The sequence below is a fragment of the Sturnira hondurensis genome, unplaced genomic scaffold (assembly GCF_014824575.4).
Source record: "Sturnira hondurensis isolate 20B ecotype Veracruz unplaced genomic scaffold, ASM1482457v3 Scaffold0004136, whole genome shotgun sequence".
Classification (NCBI taxonomy): Eukaryota; Metazoa; Chordata; class Mammalia; order Chiroptera; family Phyllostomidae; genus Sturnira; species Sturnira hondurensis.
This window is the reverse complement of record NW_028076767.1, coordinates 19,529,870-19,552,926: the sequence shown is the minus strand read 5'-3', so window position 1 is coordinate 19,552,926 and position 23,057 is coordinate 19,529,870. Positions and strand designations below refer to the sequence as shown.

General features: G+C 48.7%; 1 protein-coding gene across 1 annotated transcript; it reads left to right on the top strand.

Annotated features, from left to right (window-relative positions):
* The first annotated feature begins 12,084 nt into the window (after positions 1 to 12,084).
* Positions 12,085 to 22,372, top strand: E2F1 (E2F transcription factor 1). The gene is made up of 7 exons (XM_037044753.1): positions 12,085 to 12,582; positions 17,740 to 17,830; positions 18,150 to 18,369; positions 19,725 to 19,877; positions 20,522 to 20,636; positions 20,730 to 20,952; positions 21,057 to 22,372. The coding sequence occupies exons 1-7, from the start codon at positions 12,085 to 12,087 to the stop codon at positions 21,302 to 21,304; spliced, it is 1,548 nt and encodes a 515-aa protein (XP_036900648.1). The 3' UTR covers positions 21,305 to 22,372.
* Positions 22,373 to 23,057: the final 685 nt, after the last annotated feature.

The window sequence follows — 23,057 nt, the reverse complement described above, 5'->3', positions numbered from 1 at the left end:
AAGGGTGTTCCCAGTTGTGTTCTATACTTTAGCTGTAAGCATCTTTGTCACAAACATTTTGCCGCGTTTTTGTTGCATAACTAATTTACCATAAGGCCATTTTGCCTTATAAAAGGTAAAATAACTGTTTGACAGTTTGATTTGTTGGTTGGTTGGTTGGTTTGGTTTCATTTCTTCATTGTTTTCAGACAATGTATTTAAGCTAGTTACCAGTTTGGTTTCATTTCTCCATTGATAAAGTTCTTGCAGTTACTCCCAAGGGAGATATGTTTTAAGACCCTCAGTGCATTCCTGAAACTGAGGATAGTTCTGAACCATGTGTATACACACAAACACACACATGAGGTCTGTCTGGGAAAAGTCTAGCCATTATTAATATAACTAGGATGGTTTGTGAGACATTGATGTAACCTGGCAGCCGAGGAGAGTGGACTGAAATGTGCATACATGAATAATGATGACTTCACTGTACTAGTCAGTGGGGACGGTAGATGCTGTTGAGTGAGCATGTGTACTGTGTGGCCGTTGCATTTAAAAGGACTGAGTGAGTAGAGCAGTGAATCTACATCATATTTTGCATTAAGCTGGAACATTCCTTTGTGGAAACTATTCAAATGATTCAGAAGGCTTTGGGGGACGATTCAGTGAGTGCACTGCATGTAAAAATGTGGCACAAATGCTTCAAAGATGGTCGAGAATCTGTCAGAAGTAATCCACATTCTGGAAGGCCTGCAACAGGCAGAACACCTGAGAATATTGAACTTGTATGGGCTGCAATCAACAAAGATCTGCAACTGACAGTGTGAGAACTAGAACCTGATCTGGGGATTCCAAAACTACTGTGTCCGAGATTTTTGAAAAAATATATTTTATTGATTATACCATTACAGTTGTTCTATTCCCCCCCTTCATTCCCCTCCACCCTGCACACCCCCTCCCCCACCATTCCCCCCTTTAGTTTATGACCATGTGTCTCAAGTTCTTTAGATTCTATATTTCCCCTACTATTCTTGCCATCCCCCCTATCTATTTTCTACCTACCATCTATGCTATGTATTCTCTGTACCTTCTCCCCCCTTCTCCTCCTCCCACTCCCCTGTTGCTAACCCTCCATGTGTTCTTCATTTCTATGGTTCCGCTCCTGATCTAGCTGTCCTCCTGGTTTGCTTTTGTTTTAGGTGTGGTTGTTAATAGCTGTGAGTTTGCTGTCCTTTCACTGTTCATATTTTTCATCTTCTTTTTCTTAGATAAGTCCCTTTAACATTTCATATAATAAGGGCTTGGTGATGATGAACTCCTTGAATTTGATCTTATCTGAGAAGCACTTTATCTGCCCTTCCATTCTAAATGAAAGCTTTGCTGGATAAAGCAATCTTGGCTGTAGGTCTTTGGATTTCATGACTTGGAATACTTCTTTCCAGCCCCTTCTTGCCTGTAAGGTCTCTTTTGAGAAATCCGCTGACAGTCTGATGGGTACTCCTTTGTAGGTGACTGTCCCCTTATCCCTTGATGCTTCTAGGATTCTCTCCTTCATTTTGGTCTTGGCTAATGTAATTATGATGTGCCTTGGTGTGTCCCTTCTTGGGTCCAACTTCTTTGGCACTCTCTGAGCTTCCTGGATTTCCTGGAAGTCTATTTCTTTTGCCAGACTGGGAAGTTCTCCTTTATTATTTGTTCAAATAAGTTTTCCACTCATGGCTGTTTCTTTCCCCCTTCTGGTACCCCTATAATTTGGATGTTGGAACATTTAAAGATGTCCTGGAGGTTCCTAAGCCTCTCCTCATTTTTTTGAATTCTTGTAACTTCACTTTTTCTGTTTGATCATTTCTTCCTTCCTTCTGGTCCACCCCCTTGATTTGAGTCCCAGTTTCCTTTCCATCAGTATTGGTTTCCTGTGCATTTCCCTTCATTTCAATCAGTTTAGCCTTCATATGTTCCTCTAATTTGTGACTAAAATCAACCAGTTCTGTGAGCATCCTGATGACCAGTGTTTTGAACTGTGCATCTGAGAGGTTTGCTATTTCCTGGTCGCTTAGAGTTATAGGCTCTGGGGCTTTGAGTTCTTCTTGAGCCATATTTTGGACTGTTTGTGCCTGTTACGTATGAGGAGCAGAGCCCTAGGTATTCACCAGGGACGGGCCACTCAGTCGCTGGGTTGTGATGCTGTATGTGGGGGCGGGATCAGAGGAAAGCAATGGCAGCCGCAGGGGCCCGCATGGTCCATCCCACTGTGCAGGAATGTGCGACCGTGGTCAGCCCGCTGCTGCTGAGTTCGCCACTGGGGCCTGCGCGGTCCGTCCCACTGCTCACTCTGCTGGTTTATCTGCACTCGAATGTGTGACCGCAGCCACCCCGCCACCCCTTGCCCTCACTGGGTCTGCCCGATGCGGGGGCTGCCTGGATGCCTGGGGTCGGGCGATCTTTCTTGCCCGTCCCCACTCCACTTCTGGCTCTGCCCCTCTTACCCGTCCAGTTGAACGGTTGGTTGTTGTCGGACATCCCTATAGTTCAATTTTCTGTTCTTTGGCTGCGTCTTTGTTCTCCAGACCTTTCTTGTATTCAAACTTGGTTGTGGGAGAAGGCACAGTGTTTCCACCTATGCCTCCATCTTGGCGGAAGTCCTGTGTCCACCAAGATCTTGGATGGATCTTTGATGCAGGATCTTGGCATGAAACATGTCATGGCAAAATTCGTTGCAAGGCTTCCCCTACCAGAGCAGAAGGAACATTGTGCCATAGTTGCTAATGACTTGATTCAAACTGCTACCAATGAATCGAATTTCCTCAAGAAGGTCATAACCAGAGATGAATCGTGGGTCTATGGCTATGATCCAGAAACAAAGGCCTGGTTGTTCTAATGGAAGTGGCCTGGTTCTCCATGCCTGAAGAAGGCACAGTGCAGTTGCAGTAAGATCAAGACCACATTGACTGTGTTTTTTGATTGGGAAGCTGTTGTCCATCACCAGTATGCGCCCCCTGGGCCACACAATGAATAAGGAGTACCACCTCAATGGTCTTCGTCAGTTGAGAGATGCAATACAACAAAAACAGCCACAGCTAAGGGCAGCTGGTGACTGGCAGCTTCATCATGATAATGCGTCCGGTCTACGGCCATACCACCCTGAACGCACCCAATCTCATCTGATAACGCGTCCGCCCACTCATGCATCATGTCTTATACAGTTTTTTGATGAAATATCAAATCATCCAGGTGACTTAGCCCCCCTACATCCCAAATTTGGTGCCTTACAACTTCTGGCTTTTCCAAAAACTAAAATCACCTTTGAAAGGGAAGAGATTTCAGGCTGTCAATGAGATTCAGGAAAATACAATAGGGCAGCTGATGGCAATTCCAAAAAAGGATTTTGCAAAGTGGTTTGAATAGTGGAAGAGACTCTGAGAAAACTGTGTGACGTCCCCAGGTGCCTACTTTGAAGGAGACTGAGGTGTCATTGTCCTGTGTACAATATTTCTTGTATCTTGTATCTTCTTCAGTAAATGTCTCTATTTTTTATAATACATGGCTGTATACTTTCTGGACAGACCTCTTATATGTGTGTGTATGTATATAATGTCTTTCCCTATACATACATGTCTATAATAAAGTTTAACTTATAAGTTGTACACAGTAAGAGATTAACAATAATATATAGAAAAATTACACTGCAATAAAAGCTATCTGAATATGGTTCTCTCCTGTATTTTTTATATTTTTTATTCTAAATCTATTCCAGAATCTGTGTAACCACCCCTCACTTACAGTAAATGGCTTGGTGTCATTCATTTCAGGAGACCCCTTCTGAAGTCTCTATCCAGGCTTAAATGCTTTCTGGCGCAGCACATCGTCATCCGTTGGAACGGATTTTCTCTTCATGTCCTCCACCCAGAAATTTAACATCTTTTACAACTTAACCAAGCACTTAGGCACTGTAGCCATAACTTTTGCAGTTTGAGGTACAACAGCAAAACTAGAACAAATTTCAGGGCAGGGAGTATAAAACAGAAAACTGTACTTGAATAAGAATTAAAAAAGAAAAAAAGAAGAAAAAAAAACTAGAACAAATTTCTCATTCCTTCTTCACAACTTCCGGATAAAAGATTCATTCTTACTCTAGATCTTGGCAACCTCAGCATACAATTTTTGTCTTTCTTTATTAAGTCGAGAACTTTCCCCTTTTCCCTTGAAGGAAGCACTTTATGGCTCCTCTTTGGCATGTCCAAATTGCCAGCATCATGACTCTTGGGCTTTGGGGCCATTATTAAGTAAAATAAGGGTTACTTGATCACAAGCACTGTCTCTGATGATAACTGAGATGGCTGCGAAGTGACTGACGGGCAGGAGTGTCTACAGCCTAGAGACACTGGACAAGAGATGACTGACATTCGGGTGGGACAGCAGGACGGCATGAGATTTTATTCACTACTCAGAACGCACACACAACTTAAAATATATGAGTTTATTTCTGGAACTTTCTATTTAATACTTTGGACCACAGTGGACCACAGGTAACTGAAGCTGTGCAAAGCAAAACTGTGGATAAGAAGGATGACTATATACATACAGGGTCCGGCAGAAGTAACGCCATTGAGTGTGGTGTGTGGGGTACATGAATGTCTCACACAAGAACAGCAATTTGAACATTTCACCTAAAATGTCATGTGGTGTGCTTGAGTGTGATATGTTACAGAATGTTACATATCACATGTTATAGAATTACATGCTTAGGATTTTGTAATAAAAGACATTTATGTAATAAAAAGGGGGCGTATTTGTGTCAGACCCTGTATGTTTTACCTAGAGCTCTCCTAATACAGTGACAAGTAGACTTGGTGGTGGTCTCACAAGAGCTACTACCATTTCTTCCACATGATGATTTGCCCCATGAGTTGGTTTCTTATTTTGAAAGACACTACATTGGCGGGAGAAAGAGAAGCCAAGGGCCCTGTTTGAGGCAGCGGGATTGAATGCACATTTCCCATGGAACGAAGACAAGTGCTTAGGTACAATCTGGGAAATAAAACCAGTTATTTGCACAGTATTGTGGTGAATCTACACACACTTTAAATTTTGTTACTCATTTTTTCATGTTTATGATGTCCTTTAAAAATATTTTTATTCTCATTATGTCCTTTTTAATGTCCCTCTATTTGTTGTGATTTTATCTTTTTTTTTATGGCAAAATGGCATTGTGGTCAATGAGTTATACAGCAAAAATGTTTGCTGCAGAAATGCTTGCCACAAATATGCAACAGTGAAAACACCTATAACTGTTAACAGTACAGGATCTGCAAAGCGCACGAGCCTGGAGGAGGGGGCGAGCTGAAAGCCTATAGGGCCTGGCAGGAGGCCCGAGGGCTGAGGCGGAGTGCACTGCAGGGCATGTTGGAGCTTTGGAGATGGAGTCCCGGAGGCTGGGGGGGCTTGTCAGGCAGGCTTTGTGGGCCAGAGTAAGCAGTTTGGGTTTTCTTCTAAGTATGCTGGGCAGCCTTTGGCAGGTTTAAGCAGGGGAGTGATGTGATATGATTTACATTTTAGAAAGACCCTTCCGACTACTTGAGCAGTGTAGGAGCCAGGCTGGCAATAAGTCTCTATTGAGGAAGCTACAGAATGGTCCAGGTGAGAGACCATGACAGCCTGGATCGCAGTGGGGCCATGAGATGGAGAAAAGTGGGCAGGTGTTGGGTATAATTTGGAGGGATTCAGCAGCCCAGAGCTATGGGGGTGAGGGAGAAGGGTGTAGCAAATTACCCTCATGTTTCCCCTCCTTAGGCCTTACCCCCCACAACCTTGTTCCCGCCTTGCCTCCTCAGCCCCCTATAGTCCTCCATGGCCCCCGTGGGGCCTGCCACCCGTCCACCAGGCCCCTGGCATTTGGGCTTCCCAGCTGGCCCCGATTGTTGTCACTCCCCAGGGAGTCATGGGAACATGCTCCCTCTACCCGCTTCAACCCCCCTCTTCCCAGACAAGGCCAGGCCCTGACAATGCCCCCTCAGCCAGCCAGTGCCTGGACACAAGGCCCCTGTTTCGGTTCATTGCCAGCTCCAGGAGGCCTGCTGCGTTTCCTGGCCTGTTTGGCATATATATAACTCTGGCTTCCAGCAGGGATTTTTTTTGTTGTTGTTTAAAAAAAAAAAATCTCTGCCTCCTCCTCTCTGAATCTCAATATATTATAAAAAGCCTTTCTCTTCCCATCCCGAGCCCTCCCTACTCCCCTTCCTGGCTGCATTTGCCATGGGCCTGTCAACCCAGGGACCAAATGCAGGTCAGCAGGTGTCAGTGAGAAAATGAGCAAAAGAAAGAAAAGCTGTTTGCTCCACCATGGCCAACCTCGAATGTGCTGGGGATGCTGAAGATCATGAGAATAATCTGAGAGCTATGACGTGGCAGGCACTGTGCCAGGCACTATGGTGGCAAAATAATGAGGTATTTTGCCACCGTATCTTATTATTTCTGAGGCACCATCAAAGATGAGGTACAACATTATTTTGAGCCCCTAAGAAAGAAAAGAGCTACTGAGCTGAAATGGACATGCCAGTGATTGTATGATGTACCTCAATTTCAGAGATGTTAAAGTATGAAAAGAAAAAAGTCTTAGAATCAGTAGAATATGGGCTTGTCTTTTCTACATACTTCATTGCCCTTCAGTGTATTCTGTGCCTGGTCTCTCAGTTTGCAAGGCAGTGCAGGCTTGCTTCAGGAGAACTCTCCTATTCTGCAGCCTAGTAAGAACAGTTTTTCTTGTCTCTTTTGGAAAAATCCAGAAGTGCAGGCTACTTGCCTCAGTATTTTGTCTTTCATTCTTAATAACAGTGGACATTTATGTGCCACGTACTGTCCTAAACACTTTAATGACTAATTTAATGTCCCAACAACCCAACCAAATAGACACTTACTATCATTATTATCATCCCCATTTTATAGATGGAAAAACAGAGCCCCTCTGCTCTAAGGGCCCCCTATCAACTTACTGCACCCCTGGTCAGGGCAGGCATAACTACTATGTCTGTACCCCGCCCCCAACCCCCTGGAAAAATATCCCTCCTCACACACTGAGGTGATGTAAAGAAAGGAAGTGGTACAGGGTAGATCTTGGAGAGGAGAGAGGTCCGCAGAGCATGAGCTCAGGGAGTAAAGGGGGTTGGAGGAAGGTAGGCTTGCTTTTAGACCTAAGACCTATGTGCTTACATTGGGCCTTAGACGCTCTGGCCCACACCCCACTGAACATAAAGACCGAACTAATAGCCAGGGATTTGGCCGAGGCCACACAGCCAGGCAGCTGTTGTCTGGCACTAAGCCCCATCTCTTCTGTTTCACTGTGAATGGCCATTTTTCTTACTCTTCTGTGCCCACATCTCTTTAGTTACCTGCAAAGCAAAGAAGCTGTGCTGGTGCCAGTGGTTCCTTGGCAGTAACAATATCATTAATAGTAGTTAACATTTACCGAGTGTTTACTCTGTTCTGGGCACAGGCATCAGAGGTTGCAAATTCAGGTACCTGGAATGACAAGTACCAAGTGAGGCAAGCAAGGCAGGGACCATGGTGGCCTGGAGGGTCAAAGGGACAGCAACTACTCAGCAACTACCTGGCTAATATTGCTAGTTATTACTATTTTTAATGGTATATTTGCAGGGTGTCCCAGTTCTCTCTCTCTCTCTTTTTTAAGATTTGTTTATTTAGTTTTAGAGAGGGGGAAAGGGAGGGAGAGAAACATTGATGTGTGGTTGCCTCTCGCACTCTGAAACTGGAGACCTGGCCCACAACCCAGGCATGTGCCCTGACTGGGAATCGAACCTGCGACCATTTGGTCCACAGGCTGGCATTCAATCCACTAAGCCACAGTAGCCAGGGTAATTAATGTTTTTTAAAAATTATTATTTATTGCCCTGGCTGGTGTAGCTCAGTGGATTGAGCACGGGCCTGCGAATCAGATGATCGTGGTTCGATTCCCAGTCAGGGCACATGCCTGGGTTGCAGGCCAGTTCCCAGCAGGGGACACTCCAGAGGCAGCCATACATTGATATTTCTCTCCCTCTCTCTTTCCCTTCCCCTCTAAAGATAAATAAATAAAATCCTTTAAAAATTATTATTTATTTTTTCATCATTATTTATGCCCATAACTTCCTCCATCTCCACCCACCCTTCTGCACAGGTATTATTGTTTTAAAGGTAAGCCAGATATTTGAATTTTCACATAGCACTTCCCAATTTTCTTAAACTAATTCATAATTCAGAAAAAGTACTCTGTAGGCAAGTTGTATCATACCTGTTGACCACTTTGCAAACTCTGCTTGTCATTTTCTCATTTAACTTTGACACCCATCCTGTAAAGGACCCTTTGCCCCTTGTTCTACTGAGGGAGCAAGCAAAGCTCTTCAAGAGGGTAAATTGCTTCCTCAAGGTGATCTGGCCAAGCTGCATAGTTGGGGTCTGCATGACTCTCAAGGTTTGATCCTGTGATAGGTGGCCTCTTGGATGGGTGAGGGGTCTGTGTTCAGATACATCCAGACTGGCATGGTGACCGGACATGTCTAGCAACTGTAAACTGTCAGTCACAGAGAACTCATGTAGCAAGGAGGGATCATTCATTCAAGACAAATGTGAAATTGCAGACATAAAACTCTCCACCTCCTTCTGCCAGAACTCAACAATGGATGCCTCTGTGACCTTAATAAAATTAAGTCACCACAGCCCTGGCTGGGTAGCTCTGTTGATTAGAGTGTCATCCTTGATATACCAAGGTTGCAAGTTTGATCCCTGGTCCAGGGCACATGCAAGAAGCAACCAGGGAATGAATGAATACGTGGAACAGCAAATCAATGTCTCTATCTCTCTCTAAAATGAATTTTTTAAAAATTAAGTCATTGTGTGTTTAAAGGAGGTGGTATAGGTGAAATAAATAGCTTTGACTTACTTGTGTCTTTTGTGAAGCTTCTTAAACATATACAGGTCCATAGAAACCATTCTGACTATCCCACCGGACGATGAGCTCCAGGTGTCAGAGGTGGGTCTCTTGCTTCTGGCTGTCTCCCCTGCAACGAGCACAATGTCTGACACACGATGGGTATTCAATAAAATATTTGGGGAATGAATGAGTGAGGCTCAGAGGAAGTGTATTGACTTGTCAGCGTCACACAGACCAAGGTTCCTGTTTACATTCACCTGATTTAGAAGTTCATGCTATCACTTCTGCACCATCCTGCCTCTTAGAAAGACTCAAAGGAAAGATGTCTCTAGGTCAAGGATCATGGGCCCAGAAGCCTCTACTTCTTTGGACTCCTGTAGAGTAAGGAGTTGGTGGAAGTGGTGATATGGGTAAGCACCTATTAATTAAGTCATTATCTACCATAATACCTTTTACAAACCACATATTATAATCTTGACAGCCTTGAGCCTGGCTCTTAGGGTATTTGCAGAGGGTGGCAGGGTATGAAGGACAGGTCCTATGTTTTCTATTGACTAAGTCCCTATTTCAGTTCTATTCTGTGACCTTGACCTTTGAGTGCTCCTTTCTGAGCCCCCTTCCTTCCACACCCTGTGGATAAATAAGCTTCATTAATGGGATCATCAAGTTGAAATGAGATAATCAATGCAAGTGGCTGCCCAGTAATTATGGATTTTTTTGAAGCCTACCAGCCTGAGGAGAACTGTTGACATTGAGAACAGCCTCATCAGGATCAGCTAGGCTTAGGGCCAAGGGGCCCCATCTATCAGGTCTTTGGTGCTTTCAAGTGGGTATTAATAGATACAGAAGGCCCTTATCTCTTCCTTGCTTTCACACTGGGAATTCTGATCTTCACTACCTTCTGCTGAGCAGGAGAAGAAGGATTGTGGGAAGGAGTGCACCTGCTTCTACACGGGAGGGTGTGTACTTGAATACTTTGGGGAAGGTAGGGCTTTGGAAAACCCTTGGTTTGGGCCTACCACGCCTGAATAATAGGAGCTGCCTATTGTTCGTGTCTGTTTCTTCATCATAAAATGAGCCAATAATAACTATGTCTTCCTTCTCCAGCAACCAGTACAGTGCTTGACATATGACAGGTGATCAATATGTTTGTTGAATGACTATTGGGCATAAGAGGGCTTTATAAAGTGAACATTACTGTTATTGAGATGCTTTGGGAAGATGGGAAGATATGAAGAAAGGAAACTTCATCTGGGATGGGAATGTCGCTGGGTGCTTTCTCCCTCTGTCAGGTTCTAGCTTGGTTTTTTGAATAAGACATTATTCTAATAGTGACATCTCTATCCGGGGAGGAAAAGGGGGGCAGGCTGACCCCATAGCTAGGAATCCAATGTAGGCCAGATTCTATTAAGGTAGGCTTCACAGGTCTCTACCCCTAGTGGGCCTCAGTTTTCTCATCTTTATAGCCTGTACAGAAACTACATAGTTTCTGTAGTCTTTCCTCATGCTGACACAGTCTGGGATTTGCAATGAATAATTTCACAAACTGCTTAGGAAACTCCTACTGTTTTCCTAAACTACTTCATAGTTTATAAAACACTGTAAGATCCTTTATGTCCTTTACCCTTTTCATCCTCATGGCAAACCTGGAAGGGCCAGGGCAATTTGCCCATCTTACAGATGAGAGGTGTCCTTGAAGGGCTGTAATTTGAGACTGTACCACACATTTTGGTTTAACAGATGTACCAATTTGTTCTCAAATGTAATGGTGCATAAAGTTACCTGGACGGGGGTGGGGGATTGTCTGTGCAAATGTGGATTCCTGAGCATTTAGAGATTCTAAATTGGCAAGGACTGCGGTGGGCCCAAAGTAAACAAGTGCCCAGGTGATTCTGAAGCCTAAGGGGCCTAAGGACTGTTGGACAATCAGGGTCTCCTGTTGCGTTCTAGATAGCCTCCAGCATCAGCCTATTTCGCTTTATAACTCCTCTCAGCACCTGCTCTGAGCTGTGCTCACACCAGTGTTGGAAGGAATCTGGTAGGGGAGGCAGTTGGAAAAACTATGTGTGGTAAGTGCTGGAACAGAGGCAACATCGGGCAATGGAAGAAGAAACTCTGGAGGGCTCTCTGGAGGAAGTGATGTTTATGCTGGGCCTAGGGATTTGATTTTTTTTAAATTCCTCTCTCCCTCCCTTCCCAGGGAATTTGATTCTTGTCTTTTGGTTATTTTTTTTTCTTTTCTTTTGTGGGGCATCCCCACCAGATGGCAGGCAAGTTCATAGAAATTATCAAGTCTCACATCTCTACCCTCAGTCCTGGCACGGAAGAAAGGACAAAATTGGTCAAATCAGCTGATCTGAGCAATGAAAATGGCTGATGGAGAGGTCCCAGGGCCTCTGAATTAGATGCATTTTCATGCTCAGTGTCTTCACTTCTTCCCTTTGGGAGACAACTAACACGGAGTTAGTTTAATGGTGTCAATTCCTCATTGTATTGTGAACATTTGTTACCTCTCTGATTTCCCTCCCTTTTTCACTAAGCTCCTCAAGGTCTGAACTGAGAATAGGGCACAGAGCAGGCTCTCCAAACGTTTGTTTAATGAATGATAGAATGAACGAGTTCAATCAGCTGCGAGTTCGCTACTGAAGATAAAACGGGGCTTGCAGGAAAACCCCAAGCTTTATTGGGACACACACCCTCCCCATTTCCTGGTAGGCACCTTCTGCTTGGGCTCTGGGTAAGAGGGATAGGGTGGGCGCAGGATTTTAAAATAAATGGCACTGGTGGGCCAAGGGTGGGATATGTGTCTGGGGCTTAGGAGGTGGACTTGAGAACCGAGAAAAGAGAAGGAGCGGTTTCTAGAGATCTGGGCTGAGAGCACTGGGGCTACAGGTGTATGTAGGGGTGTCTAGGGATCAAGTGGGGTTTGCAGATGCTGAGATGTACACACTGGACATCTAGTCCTTAAGGCCCCCATCTAGAGGGATTGACAGTGTGAGAGGTATGGAAGTGCTAGCAGACAACCGCGCCCCGGCTGGGGGCGCCCCGGCTGGGCGGGGATTGCAGACGCGCCTGGCACCACCCTGACAAAGCCTGCGCGCGCCCCGTTCCGGGATTGGCCGTGTCTCTTCGCACCGCCGCCCCGTTCCGCCCTCCGCCGCCGGTCCGGCGCACTTCAGCCAATGGGCGCCGTCGCCGTCGCCTCCGTCACTGCCTGGACAGCCAATGGCGGAAGCTTTCGGCGGCTCGTGGCTCTTTCGCGGCAAAAAGGATTTGGCGCGCAAAAGTGGCCGGGACTTTGCAGGCAGCGGCGGCCGGGGGCGGAGCGGGATCCAGAGTGGGATCGAGCCCTTGCCGCGGCCTGCCGCCATGGGCCCGCGCCGCCGCCGCCGCCTGCCACCCGGGCCGCGCGGGCCGTGAGCGCCATGGCCGTGGCCCCCGCGGGCGGCCCATGCGCGCCGGCGCTGGAGGCCCTGCTCGGGGCCGGCGCGTTGCGGCTGCTTGACTCCTCGCAGATCGTCATCATCTCCACGGCGCAGGAGCCCAGCGCCCCGCCGGCTCCCGCCGGCCCCTCAGTGCCTGCCGCGGGCCCCCGCGACCCCGACCTGCTGCTGTTCGCCACGCCGCAGGCACCCCGGCCCACACCCAGCGCGCCGCGCCCCGCTCTCGGTCGCCCGCCGGTACGAACACCAGGGACACTGGGCCGAGTGTGCTGCCTGGGCCCCCCGCCCAGACCCTGGCGGGGTGCGGTTTCAAGTCCGGTGGCAGCGGCGGCGGGGGGAGGGGTGGGCTGAGGCGCCGGGACTGGGTTGGGCCTCCGGGCCCCGCCCTGGGGCTTGGGGTGACCTCGGGTCAGTCCCTGTTTGCTCCCCTGTGCTCTGGGTCTCAGCTTCCTCACCGGAGCCGGTCAGACTCAGTTGTAATAATGGCCCACGTGTATTCAACTGGAGCTGCCTGCCTGCCAGGCCTCTGGCCCACTTTACGCCAGCTAAAACTCAGCCAGGGCTGTGAGCTCGTTGTTGTCTCTGTGCCCATCTAAACTGAGGCCCAGGCAGGGGAAGTGACTTGCCCTGGGTCACAGGGCTGTAAGTGGTGGGACTGGGATTTGAACAGGCCTGCTGGCCTTAGACCAGAACTTGTGAGTGGGTAGTGGGCATGGCTGCTTGAGGAGGTGAAGGGGAGCATATTGGGGCCAGGCTGTTGAAGAACCGTTGAGGAAGTCCTCCTTCCTGCCTTGATGCTAGACTGCCAGGTGCAGGCCTGGGCCTCTGGAGCTCTGGGGACAGGCCTGGCTGGGAGGCCTTCTTTGCAGGGCGGGGTAGCTGGGCCAGCTGCTGATTCCCCTCCTTCTGCCCGTCCCTCCATCTGCTATCCTCCACCCTCCCAGGCTCTGGTTGCCATGGAACCTCATTAATCAGGCAAGCAGACCCCTGGGCCCCTTGGAAGTCCGGGGTGGGCTGGGCCTCTGGGAGCTGGAGAGGAAGGAAGCTCTCAGTGTCAGGAGAGAGTAAACATCCCCAGGAGATGTCTTGATAAAATGCTCCCTGAGCAACAAAGCTCAAGATCAGTTCAGATTGGGGGGCCAAGAAGAGATGGGTGAATTACATGGGAAGAAGGGAGTGGAGGCCTGGTGCTTGGACCTGTGGGCTGCAGGACAGGGTGTGGAGACCAGTTTGACTGGCACAGCCTGTGGGTGAAGGTGAGGCACAGACCGGCAGGCAGGGACTACTTGCCAAGCAGACTAGGGTCTCAGCAGGGGGCTTGGAGCAAGTGGAGGGATGAGGCAGGGCCCAGGGCAGGGAGGTGGAAGCTGCTCAACTGCTGGTGGAGGCCTAGGTGGCAGCTGGTCCCTGAGGCATCCCTTGACCCCTTTGGCCCTGTGCCCAGTGCTGATTTCCTTTCTGGAATCACTGAGGTGCTAATAATAATAGTAGCATGATTGTTTTGAGATGTTTATCGTTTGTCAGGCTCTGTGCCAAGCTCTCTACCCAATGAATTTGTTTCACCCTCTCAGCAACTTTCCCCTTTCACAGATGGGGAAGCTGAGGCTGAGAGACTTTAGAACCTTCCCTCGTCATTCAGTTAGTGAGTGGTGGAACCAGTCCAAATCTCCTGAGTGGTTATGCCAGCCATTGGGTACCTTGCCTCCTGGAGATGCTAATAGAAATAAAAGGAAGCCCAGGGGCGCTTCCACCTAATGAGTGATGGTTGAGGAACAGGACAGGGGGCAGGTGTATCAGGAGTGGGTCCCCTGCCTTGTCTCCTATATACCCCAGTGGCCTGTGTCAGCTGGTACCAGCTTGGGGCCTAGAAAATAACTTCCCTGTGTAGCTGACTTGACAAGTATTCAGCAGGCTCAGGGCTATGAAACACGCCCTTTGCTGCACTCCTAGTGGCACCCAAGGCAGCCTCAGTGGGCCTGAGCATTCCACTCATTCATTAGTTGTTGAGTTAGTGAGGCCTCGGCCCTCACAGTAGGGCCAGTAGGCATTTTCTGGTGGGGGGTGGGGGCTGGCAGTGGGCCTAGTTTTTGCCCACCAACACTCCGAAGCTCATGTATAGGTAGCCACTGGCCTGTGGCATTGGTATTGGGGGGGGAGGGGGCAGTTCTTGAAACAAGGCACAGGCTCAGCTTCTGCATCAGTGAGCATTCCTTGGGTACCTCCTGCATACAGACTCTGCGATTCAGCCATTTCTCCTGGCCCTTCCTATCGATCTCAAGTGGGTGCCATGGCCTTAAAAAAACTAACTCAATATAATACACATTAACCATAGAAAAAGACTTTAGAGACTAAATAGTTGAAGGGGGCAGGATCCTGACTCCATCCATTTTTTTCTTCTGTTATCTTAAGCCTATATTTTTAAGTGGTTATAACCTAAAAATTGTAGTTTTCCTTAATTTCCATGGTCAAACAGTGCACTATCCGTACTTTACAGATAAGGTAACAATCCCCCATGACCCTCCCTCCGTACATAAGTTACCCCTAAAATGCATTCTATGATAATAGAAACTGAACTAGAGAAAGAAGGTTTCATGAGTTTTTTAATCCAAAAAGGGATTATATACAGGCATTGCCCTAAAGCAGTGTTTTTCTTGTCAGTGGCTGAGAGGATTCTGTGTTGACCGGCCTCGGTCATTCACAGTTGTGGCATTCCAGGGTCGGGGAACCATGGTTTCTGTAGCCTCCCAGGGATGGGTACTTGAGCTGTCTAGGTTTTTTCGCCAGCGTTCTGTGTCTTTCAGGCCCCTGTGCCAGGGTCCCTAGAGAGCGTTGACAGGAATGGGCATCCATCTGCTTGAACCCATGTGGTATGGCATTGACCTGCCTTCAGGGTGGGCAAAGGCCTGGGGAATGGAGAAGGCAAGGGGTGCACTTGCAGGAGCTTGCTAGGGTTCAGGCCGTAGGGGAAAGGCTAGAGAGGGGGGACATTCTGATTGGCATTTAAGGGCCTGGCTTCTGGACTAGGTTCTAGGGAGGCAGGGCCTGTGGTGGATATTAATGTGGGCTCTGTGCCAGCCCATTAAGGTTCAAATTCTGCCTCTACCTCACACTGTCTTATGTGGTCTCTCTGAGGTGCAGGCTCCTCGTGAAGTGCAGGTCATGATAGCAGCTGCTGCAGTCTGGTGGGAGGGTGTGATAGTGAGTGCAGGTGAAGTAGTTACTGGGTTGGCCAAAAAGTTACGGTCTTTTTCGTAAAATAAGACACATTTTCCATTTTCACGAATAACTTTCTTGATTTGTATATTTTGAGTATAACGTTGATTGTTAATTAAAGTCTCAGTTTGATTGCCATCGCCTTCAACTGGTCTACCTAACCATGGAACATCGTCCAGTGAGAAATCTCCAGCATGAAACTTTGCAAACCACTTTTGACACATTCGATCAGTCACTGCACCTTCTCCATGCACTGCACACATATTTTTTTTCTTTTGCGTTTCCGTTGTGTTTTTACCTTTCTTGAAACAAAGAGGCATAATATGCTAATTTGCATACCTTCTTCCACCTTCAATATTAAAATGGCTACACAAAAATTCACTGATTTTGATAAGGTTTTTTTCATGCACCCTGATATGACAGCTGTCACAATACAGTTTGATAAAATTGTTTCACATGATGTTGAAAACAACTAAGCGCTACTAGAGCCATCGTTCGGGAAAAAACAAATGAACTTTTTGACAACCCAGTGCTTAGCGGTGTTCGGTGCACAGGAAGCGCCCAGCGTGTGTTTACCTCTTTCACCCCAGGCCATCTGAGGGACTCCAGGAATGTGTGTGTGACAGGGAGTCCCTGGGACCGTCAGCGTGTGGGGAGGTTCATTTAGCAAACATTTATTGATACCCAGGCCCTGTGTACAGAGATTATTTAGACCCAGTGCCTGCCTCTGAGGGTCTCCCTGGGGCTTCTTGGTGAGACAATACCTGCAGAAATTGTAGTGAGGCAATATGGGAAAAGGTTGGATTTGAGGTAGTTCAGAGGCACAGTCTCTGTTGCAGGGTCAGACAGACTCAGTGAGGTGCCTGCCTGCTGAGGAAGTAGGTGTGAAGGGTAGGAAGGAGGGAGTCAGGTGATCCAGGAGGGAGCCAGCATGGGCGAAGGCTTGTAAAGAAACATGTCTCAGCAGAGGATCATGTCAGGTGACAGGCGAGGATACTACCGTAGAGGGGGACAGATGGAGGTGGGGAGATCAGTGGGAAGACCCCTGAAGGGTCCACGTGGGAGGTGGTAGTAGTGGCTCTGGTGATGGGATTTCTTGGCAAGTAGATGTAACGAGGTCAGCAGCAGGGCTACGTGAGGCTCTAGCTTGGGAAACCCTGTGGAGGGGGGAGGGGAGGTACATCAGGTCTTGGACGCCTGATCAGGTGTTTGAGACGCCTGTGAGACTTACAGGGAAACGCCATCCTTGCGTGTGTGACTAAATCAGGGACACCTGCCTCTGCCACTTCCTGGCTGTATGACCTTGGGCCTCAGTTGCTTCTAATGTAAAATGATGCCAAAAACTATACTTTCAGGGATCATTTCTACAGTTCATAAAACGGGCCATTGTGCTGCTATTAGGTGGAGCGAACTACTCCATGTAAAGCACGTGGCGAGCACGAGCTGCTGCCATGTTCTCAGAAACCAGAGAGCGGGTGACTTGCCCAGGGGTCCTATATCCAAATGGCTTAAGCATCACCTCATTCCCGTGGGTCAGGAATTCAGGGGAGAGTTAGCTGGGTGCTCCTTGCTCAGGGTGTCTCCTGAGGCAGCAGCTGAAGTGTTGGACTTGGCTACTGTCGTCAGAAGGCAGGACTAGGGTTGGAGGCTTGGTTTCTAAGCTCACCCATATTGTTGTTTGGGAAGAGGCCTCAGGTCCTTGTCCCTTGGTCCTGCCCTTAGGGCTGCTTGAGGACCTGCATGAAATGGCAGCTGGCTCCCTGCAGAGTGAATGATCCAAAATAGCAAGGAGGAAGCTCCAGTGGGTCTCTGATCCAGTCTGAGAAGAGACTGTGTATCACTTCTGTCGTGCTCCGTTCGTTAGAAGCAAGTTACCAGATCTGGCCCCTACTTAAGGGGAAGGCTCCATCTCTTGAAAGAAGTATCAGAAAATGTACAGACATATTTTAAAACCACCACAGGACCCTGGGTAGGTGGTAGTAGAGTGATGATTTAAATGTGTCTTCTGCCTTCCAGAGTGGTCCGTTGTGTGTGATAGGGTTGTGTCTCCTAGGGTCTCCCTTCACACACATAGGCATCTTGGTAGAGAAACTGAGGCAGGGTAGCCCAGGAGGCTCAGCTGGGTCTCTTGTGGCCTCACACTCTCAGTTGCTGGGTATCTTCCCATTGTTTTTACCACAGGTGAAGCGGAGGCTGGACCTGGAAACTGACCATCAGTACCTGGCAGAGAACAGCGGGCCAACCCGGGGGAGAGGCCGCCATCCGGGAAAAGGTACCCACGTAGCTCAGACTAGAGCAGGCCCCCTGATTGGGCCCAGGTTGGGGGTGTGGACAGACAAACGTGCTTTCAAACTAAGCTCTGGTCTGTCAGGCCTGGGCCTGGGCCAGGCTTCTGGGGGCCCCAAAGGGCAGCTGGAGTGGCCGCCTGGTATGGCTTCCCCAGGCCCTGGAGTGAGGAGTTCCCTGGCTGGAAGAGGAATGCTGTGGTTGGCAGGCAGCAGCCACAGGGCCTCCCTGCTTGGCCTCACCAAGGGAAGGAGCCATCTGCCCACCCCACCCCCATCCTCCTGCCCTACCTGTGCCCTCCCCAGGTGTGAAATCTCCAGGGGAGAAGTCACGCTATGAGACATCTCTGAATCTGACCACCAAGCGCTTCCTGGAATTGCTGAGCCACTCGGCTGATGGCGTTGTTGACCTGAACTGGGCAGCTGAGGTGCTGAAGGTGCAGAAACGGCGCATCTATGACATCACCAATGTCCTCGAGGGCATCCACCTCATTACCAAGAAGTCTAAGAACCATATCCAATGGCTGTAGGTACCCGCCAAACGGGAGGGCGGGCAGAGACTTGGGCCCGGTCAACCCGGAGGAGTTGACAGTAAGACCCTCATCTTACATGTGGGGAAACCAAGGCTTAGAGAGGGAAGTGTCTCTCTTGAGGTGACAGATGCAGGGAAGGACACAAATCTTGTATATCCAGCTCAATGCAGCTTTGCATGTTTCTTCGTCTGGGTACCCACCATCCAGATCAGGGCAAAGAGCGACTTTAGCGTCTCAGAAAGTTTCCTTGTGCCCTTCTTGGTTGTTGCCCACTGATCATACCACAGGTGGCCACTGTTCTGGCTTCTGTAGATGTTTTATTCTTGTTAATTCTGGTTTTATTTTTTCCTTCTTACCTCTTTCCGTGGTCTTCCTACATTCTTCTCCTTGACATGTCTACCCTTTTCTTTTTCAGTTATAGTTTGCATCCTAAATTATTTTGTATTAGTTTCAGTTATACAGCATAGTGATTAGACAATCGTACTTTATAGTGATCCCCTGATATTTCCAGTACCCAGCTGGCACCATACACAGTGATTATAATATCATTAACTATATTCCTCACACTGAACTTTACATCCCCGTTACTATTTTGTTACTGCTGTTTGGTACTTCTCAGTTCCTTCGCCTTTTTCCCCAAGTTCCCCAACCCCCTTCCCCTCTGGCAGCCATCAGTCTGTTTCTGTTCTGTGTATATTGTTTAGATTCCACACAGTATACATGAAATCTTATGGTACTTGTCTTTCTCTTACTGGCTTCACTTAGCATACTATCCTCTAAGTCCATCCATGCTGTCGCAAATGGTAAGAATTCATTCTTTTTTTGTGGCTGAATAATTATTCCATTTCATATGCGTGCACCACAGCTTTTTTATCCACTTTATTGCTGGACACTTGGGTTGCTCTTATATCCCAATTGTAAATAATGTAAATAATTGGCTATTGTAAATAATGCTGCAGTTAACATAGGGGTATATTCTTTCAAATTAGTGTTTTTGGATTTTTTTTGGATATATATACAGAAGTGGGATCATTGGGTTACATATCTTTTCAGCGTTTGATAGATCATTCCATAGTGCATCTTTTTTTTTCTTTTTACTGGACAGCAGCTTAGAAGTACTTTTGTATCTGTACAGCCAAATGCATTGTCATCCCTTAATACAGCTGTAGTATTTCATGGCGTGTCCGTGCCATCACTTACTTACCCAGCTTCATCTAAGGGGCAGGTGGGTGTTTACAGAAACTCAGGTCTGATTTTTAAGCCCATGCCAGTCAGTCTCAGTGCAGAGGGTCAGAGCTGCTGGGCAGAGGGCCCAGGAGCCATTAACCCTCCTTGTGTGTCCCCACAGAGGCAGCCACACAGCAGTGGGGATCAGTGGGCGGCTTGAAGGACTGACTCAGGACCTCCAGCAACTTCAGGAGAATGAGCGGCAGCTGGACCACCTGATCCACGTTTGTACCACTCAACTTCGGCTGCTCTCCGAGGATGCCGACAGCCAGCGATATCCTTGGCTTATGTGGAGGGCAGGCCTGGCTGGCTGGGCCCTACCCAAGTGAGACCAGAGACGCTGCCCTGGGCCTGGGTTCAGGAGAGGGCTCTGGCTTTATGTGCAAGTCCTGGCTCAGCATTTACTCGCTGACACTGAACAAGTTACATAACCTCTCTGAGTCTCAGCTTTGTCTGTAGACGGAGGGGAAAATACCAATTCCAAAATTGCTAAAGAGAGGGGAGAGAGGAAGAGAAACAATGTCCATGCGTGAGGCATTGCCTGGTTGCTTCCCGCATGCCCCCAACCAGGGACCTGGTTCACAGGCCGATGCTCAATTCACTGAGTTACAGCAGCCAGGACTGTTTATAAATTTTGGACAACCACTAGTTGATACCAAGATCGTAAGTCAGAATAAATTCTCATCACCAGGTCTTACTGCAGGCAGCCATCATTACCTTGAGATTAGATGGAAAGAATAGACTCATTGAACAGATGTGGAAATTGAGGTTTGGGGGCATGAGATTGGTGTGAGCACCCACTGTGTGCTAGGTAAAGGATAGAGAAGACAGAATTAACTAAGCAAGTGTGGGCTCTGCGTTAGCTAAGTGGGTGGCTTCCTAGAGATCAAAGGTTATATGACTCTTGACTCCACCAACCCTAGCCTATGTGACTTGCCAGGACCTTCGTAGCATTGCAGACCCTGCAGAGCAGATGGTCATGGTAATCAAGGCCCCACCCGAGACCCAGCTTCAAGCCGTGGACTCCTCAGAGGTGAGACGTTGGACCTTCAGCCCAACCAAGATAGGGAGAGGGAGGTAGTGGTCAGCAGAGCCTCAGTTTACCCTGCCTGCTGCCTCCACCCAGACCTTTCAGATCTCCCTTAAGAGCAAACAGGGCCCCATCGATGTTTTCCTGTGCCCTGAGGAAAGTGCCGGTGGGATCAGTCCTGGGAAGACATCGTCCCAGGGAGCAGCCTCTGGGGAGGAGGACAGAACAGCTGATCCTGCCACCACAGTGCCACCATCGTCATCCCCCCACTCAACCCCTGACACAGATCCCAGCCAGTCCCTGCTCAGCCTGGAGCAAGGTAGGTGAGGGGTGAGTGGGTGAAAGGTGGGTGGGTGGCTTAACAATCCCTCTGCCCTCCCTGCTGGGGCATCCCCGGCCTGTGATGCTCCCCCATCTCCCCAGAACCTCTGCTTTCCCGGACGGGCGGCCTACGGGCCCCCATGGACGAAGACCACCTGTCCCCACTGGTGGCGGCCGATTCACTCCTGGAGCATGTGCGGGAGGACTTCTCCAGCTTCCTCCCTGAAGAGTTCATCAGCCTGTCTCCCCCCCATGGGGCTCTCGACTACCACTTTGGCCTTGAGGAGGGCGAGGGCATCAAAGACCTCTTTGACTGTGATTTTGGGGACATCACCCCCCTGGATTTCTGATGGGGCTTACAGAGACCGCGGCCTCCTGAGGTGCCCACCCTGTTTCTGCAGTCCTGGAGCCCCCTGCTCCTAGCTGTCCTCCTAGCCTGATTGGAAATGTTTAACTTATACCCTTTTCCCCTATCTCCAGAAGCTTCTAGCTCTGGGGTCTGGCTACTGCTAAGAGGCGGAGGAAGCCAGGAAGGGAAGGATTCTGTTTGTGGTGTGTATGTGCATGCACCCAGCACCCAACATGTGTATACACAGGGTGAGTGGTGTGTAAGCATGTGTGTGCATGAACCGGGGAATGAAGGTGAACACATCTGTGCGTGCACTGAAAACACGCCCCAGTGTGTCCACATGTGTGTGCATGAGTCCATGTGTGCGTGTGGTGGGGGCTCTAACTGCACTTTTGGTCTCCTTGCTCCAGGGGCCCCAGAAGGCCCAGGGTGGCCACCTGCCCCCAGAATCCTGCATGCTGACCAGGCCAGGTGGTGAGGCCTTGGCTTGCTGTTTGCAGGACAGTGAGAGCACTTCTGTTGTCTTAAAGGATTTTCTGATCGAAGCTTTAATGGAGCGTTATTTATTTATCAAGGCCTCTTTGGCAAGCTTGGGGCACCAGCAAAGGGTAGGAGGGATGTGAGGCTGGTGTCCTAATTTCCTATACCCCTGAGTGAGCAGGGGTCTCTGAATGGTTCTTTGTCCCACTCTGAAGGAGCTGAGGCCTGAGCGGTTTTATTTATTGGGAAAGTGAGGGAGGGAGACAGACTGACTGACTGACTGACAGCCATGGGTGGATCAAGGGGGTGGTCCCTCCCCTGGGGATCACTGCAGGGCTCCGGCTGCCCACCTGGATGGATGTGAGATGGGAGAGGTGAGTGGGGGACCTTCACTGACAGGGTGGGCAGGAGGGGCGGGTGAAAGATGCCCCCCCCCGAAGCCCAGCCCACAGGGGCTCCTCCTGTGGCATTGGAAGTGCCCCTTCCACTCCACCTCTTGCTCTGCCCCACCCTCCAATCTGCACTTTGATTTGCCCTTCTAACAGTTCTGTTCCCTCCTGCTTTGGTTTTAATAAATGTTTTGATGGTGTTTTGTCTGGGTTTTGGGACTGTACTGGGAGCAAATCTAGGGGTGAAAAGGGTCAAGATTGCTGGTGGAAATGGCCAGTCTCTCCTCCCCTTCTCCCTGTCTGCTTAGTTTTCTAGCTTTTGAGTTTCACAGCCAGAAGAAAAGGTAGGCTTCACCAGTTTTATCCTAATCTAAAAATGATCTAATAAAGTAATATGGGAACTCACCTTTCCCCAGCCCCAAACAGGTACTCCACAATGTTCCTTCTAAATGTTTCTGGGCATTTGTAAACACGCAACAAATAATCACCACCGGCCAATTGTGTCAGTGTCTTTCAGATTCCTCCCATCATGGGGCTTTCAGGGTCTGGAGGAGACTCAAATAAAATCAGGGAGGGGCCCTGGCTGGTGTAGCTCTGTGGATTGAGCATGGGCCTTCGAACTAAACCACAGTTTGATTCCCAGTCAGGGCACAAGCCTGGGTTGCAGGCCAGGTCCCCAGTAGGGGACACATGAGAGGCAACCCCACATTGATGTTTCTCTCCCACTTTCTCCTTTCCCTCTAAAGAGAAAATCTTTTTTAAAAATTAGGGCTTCCTGAAGAAAAGTGCATGAGCTGAGAGCTATAAATGGTTAACTGAGGGTGAAAACAAAACAAAGTGGAGGGCAGAGTGGGCAAAGGCCCTGGGCCAGGGGGGGATCAAGAC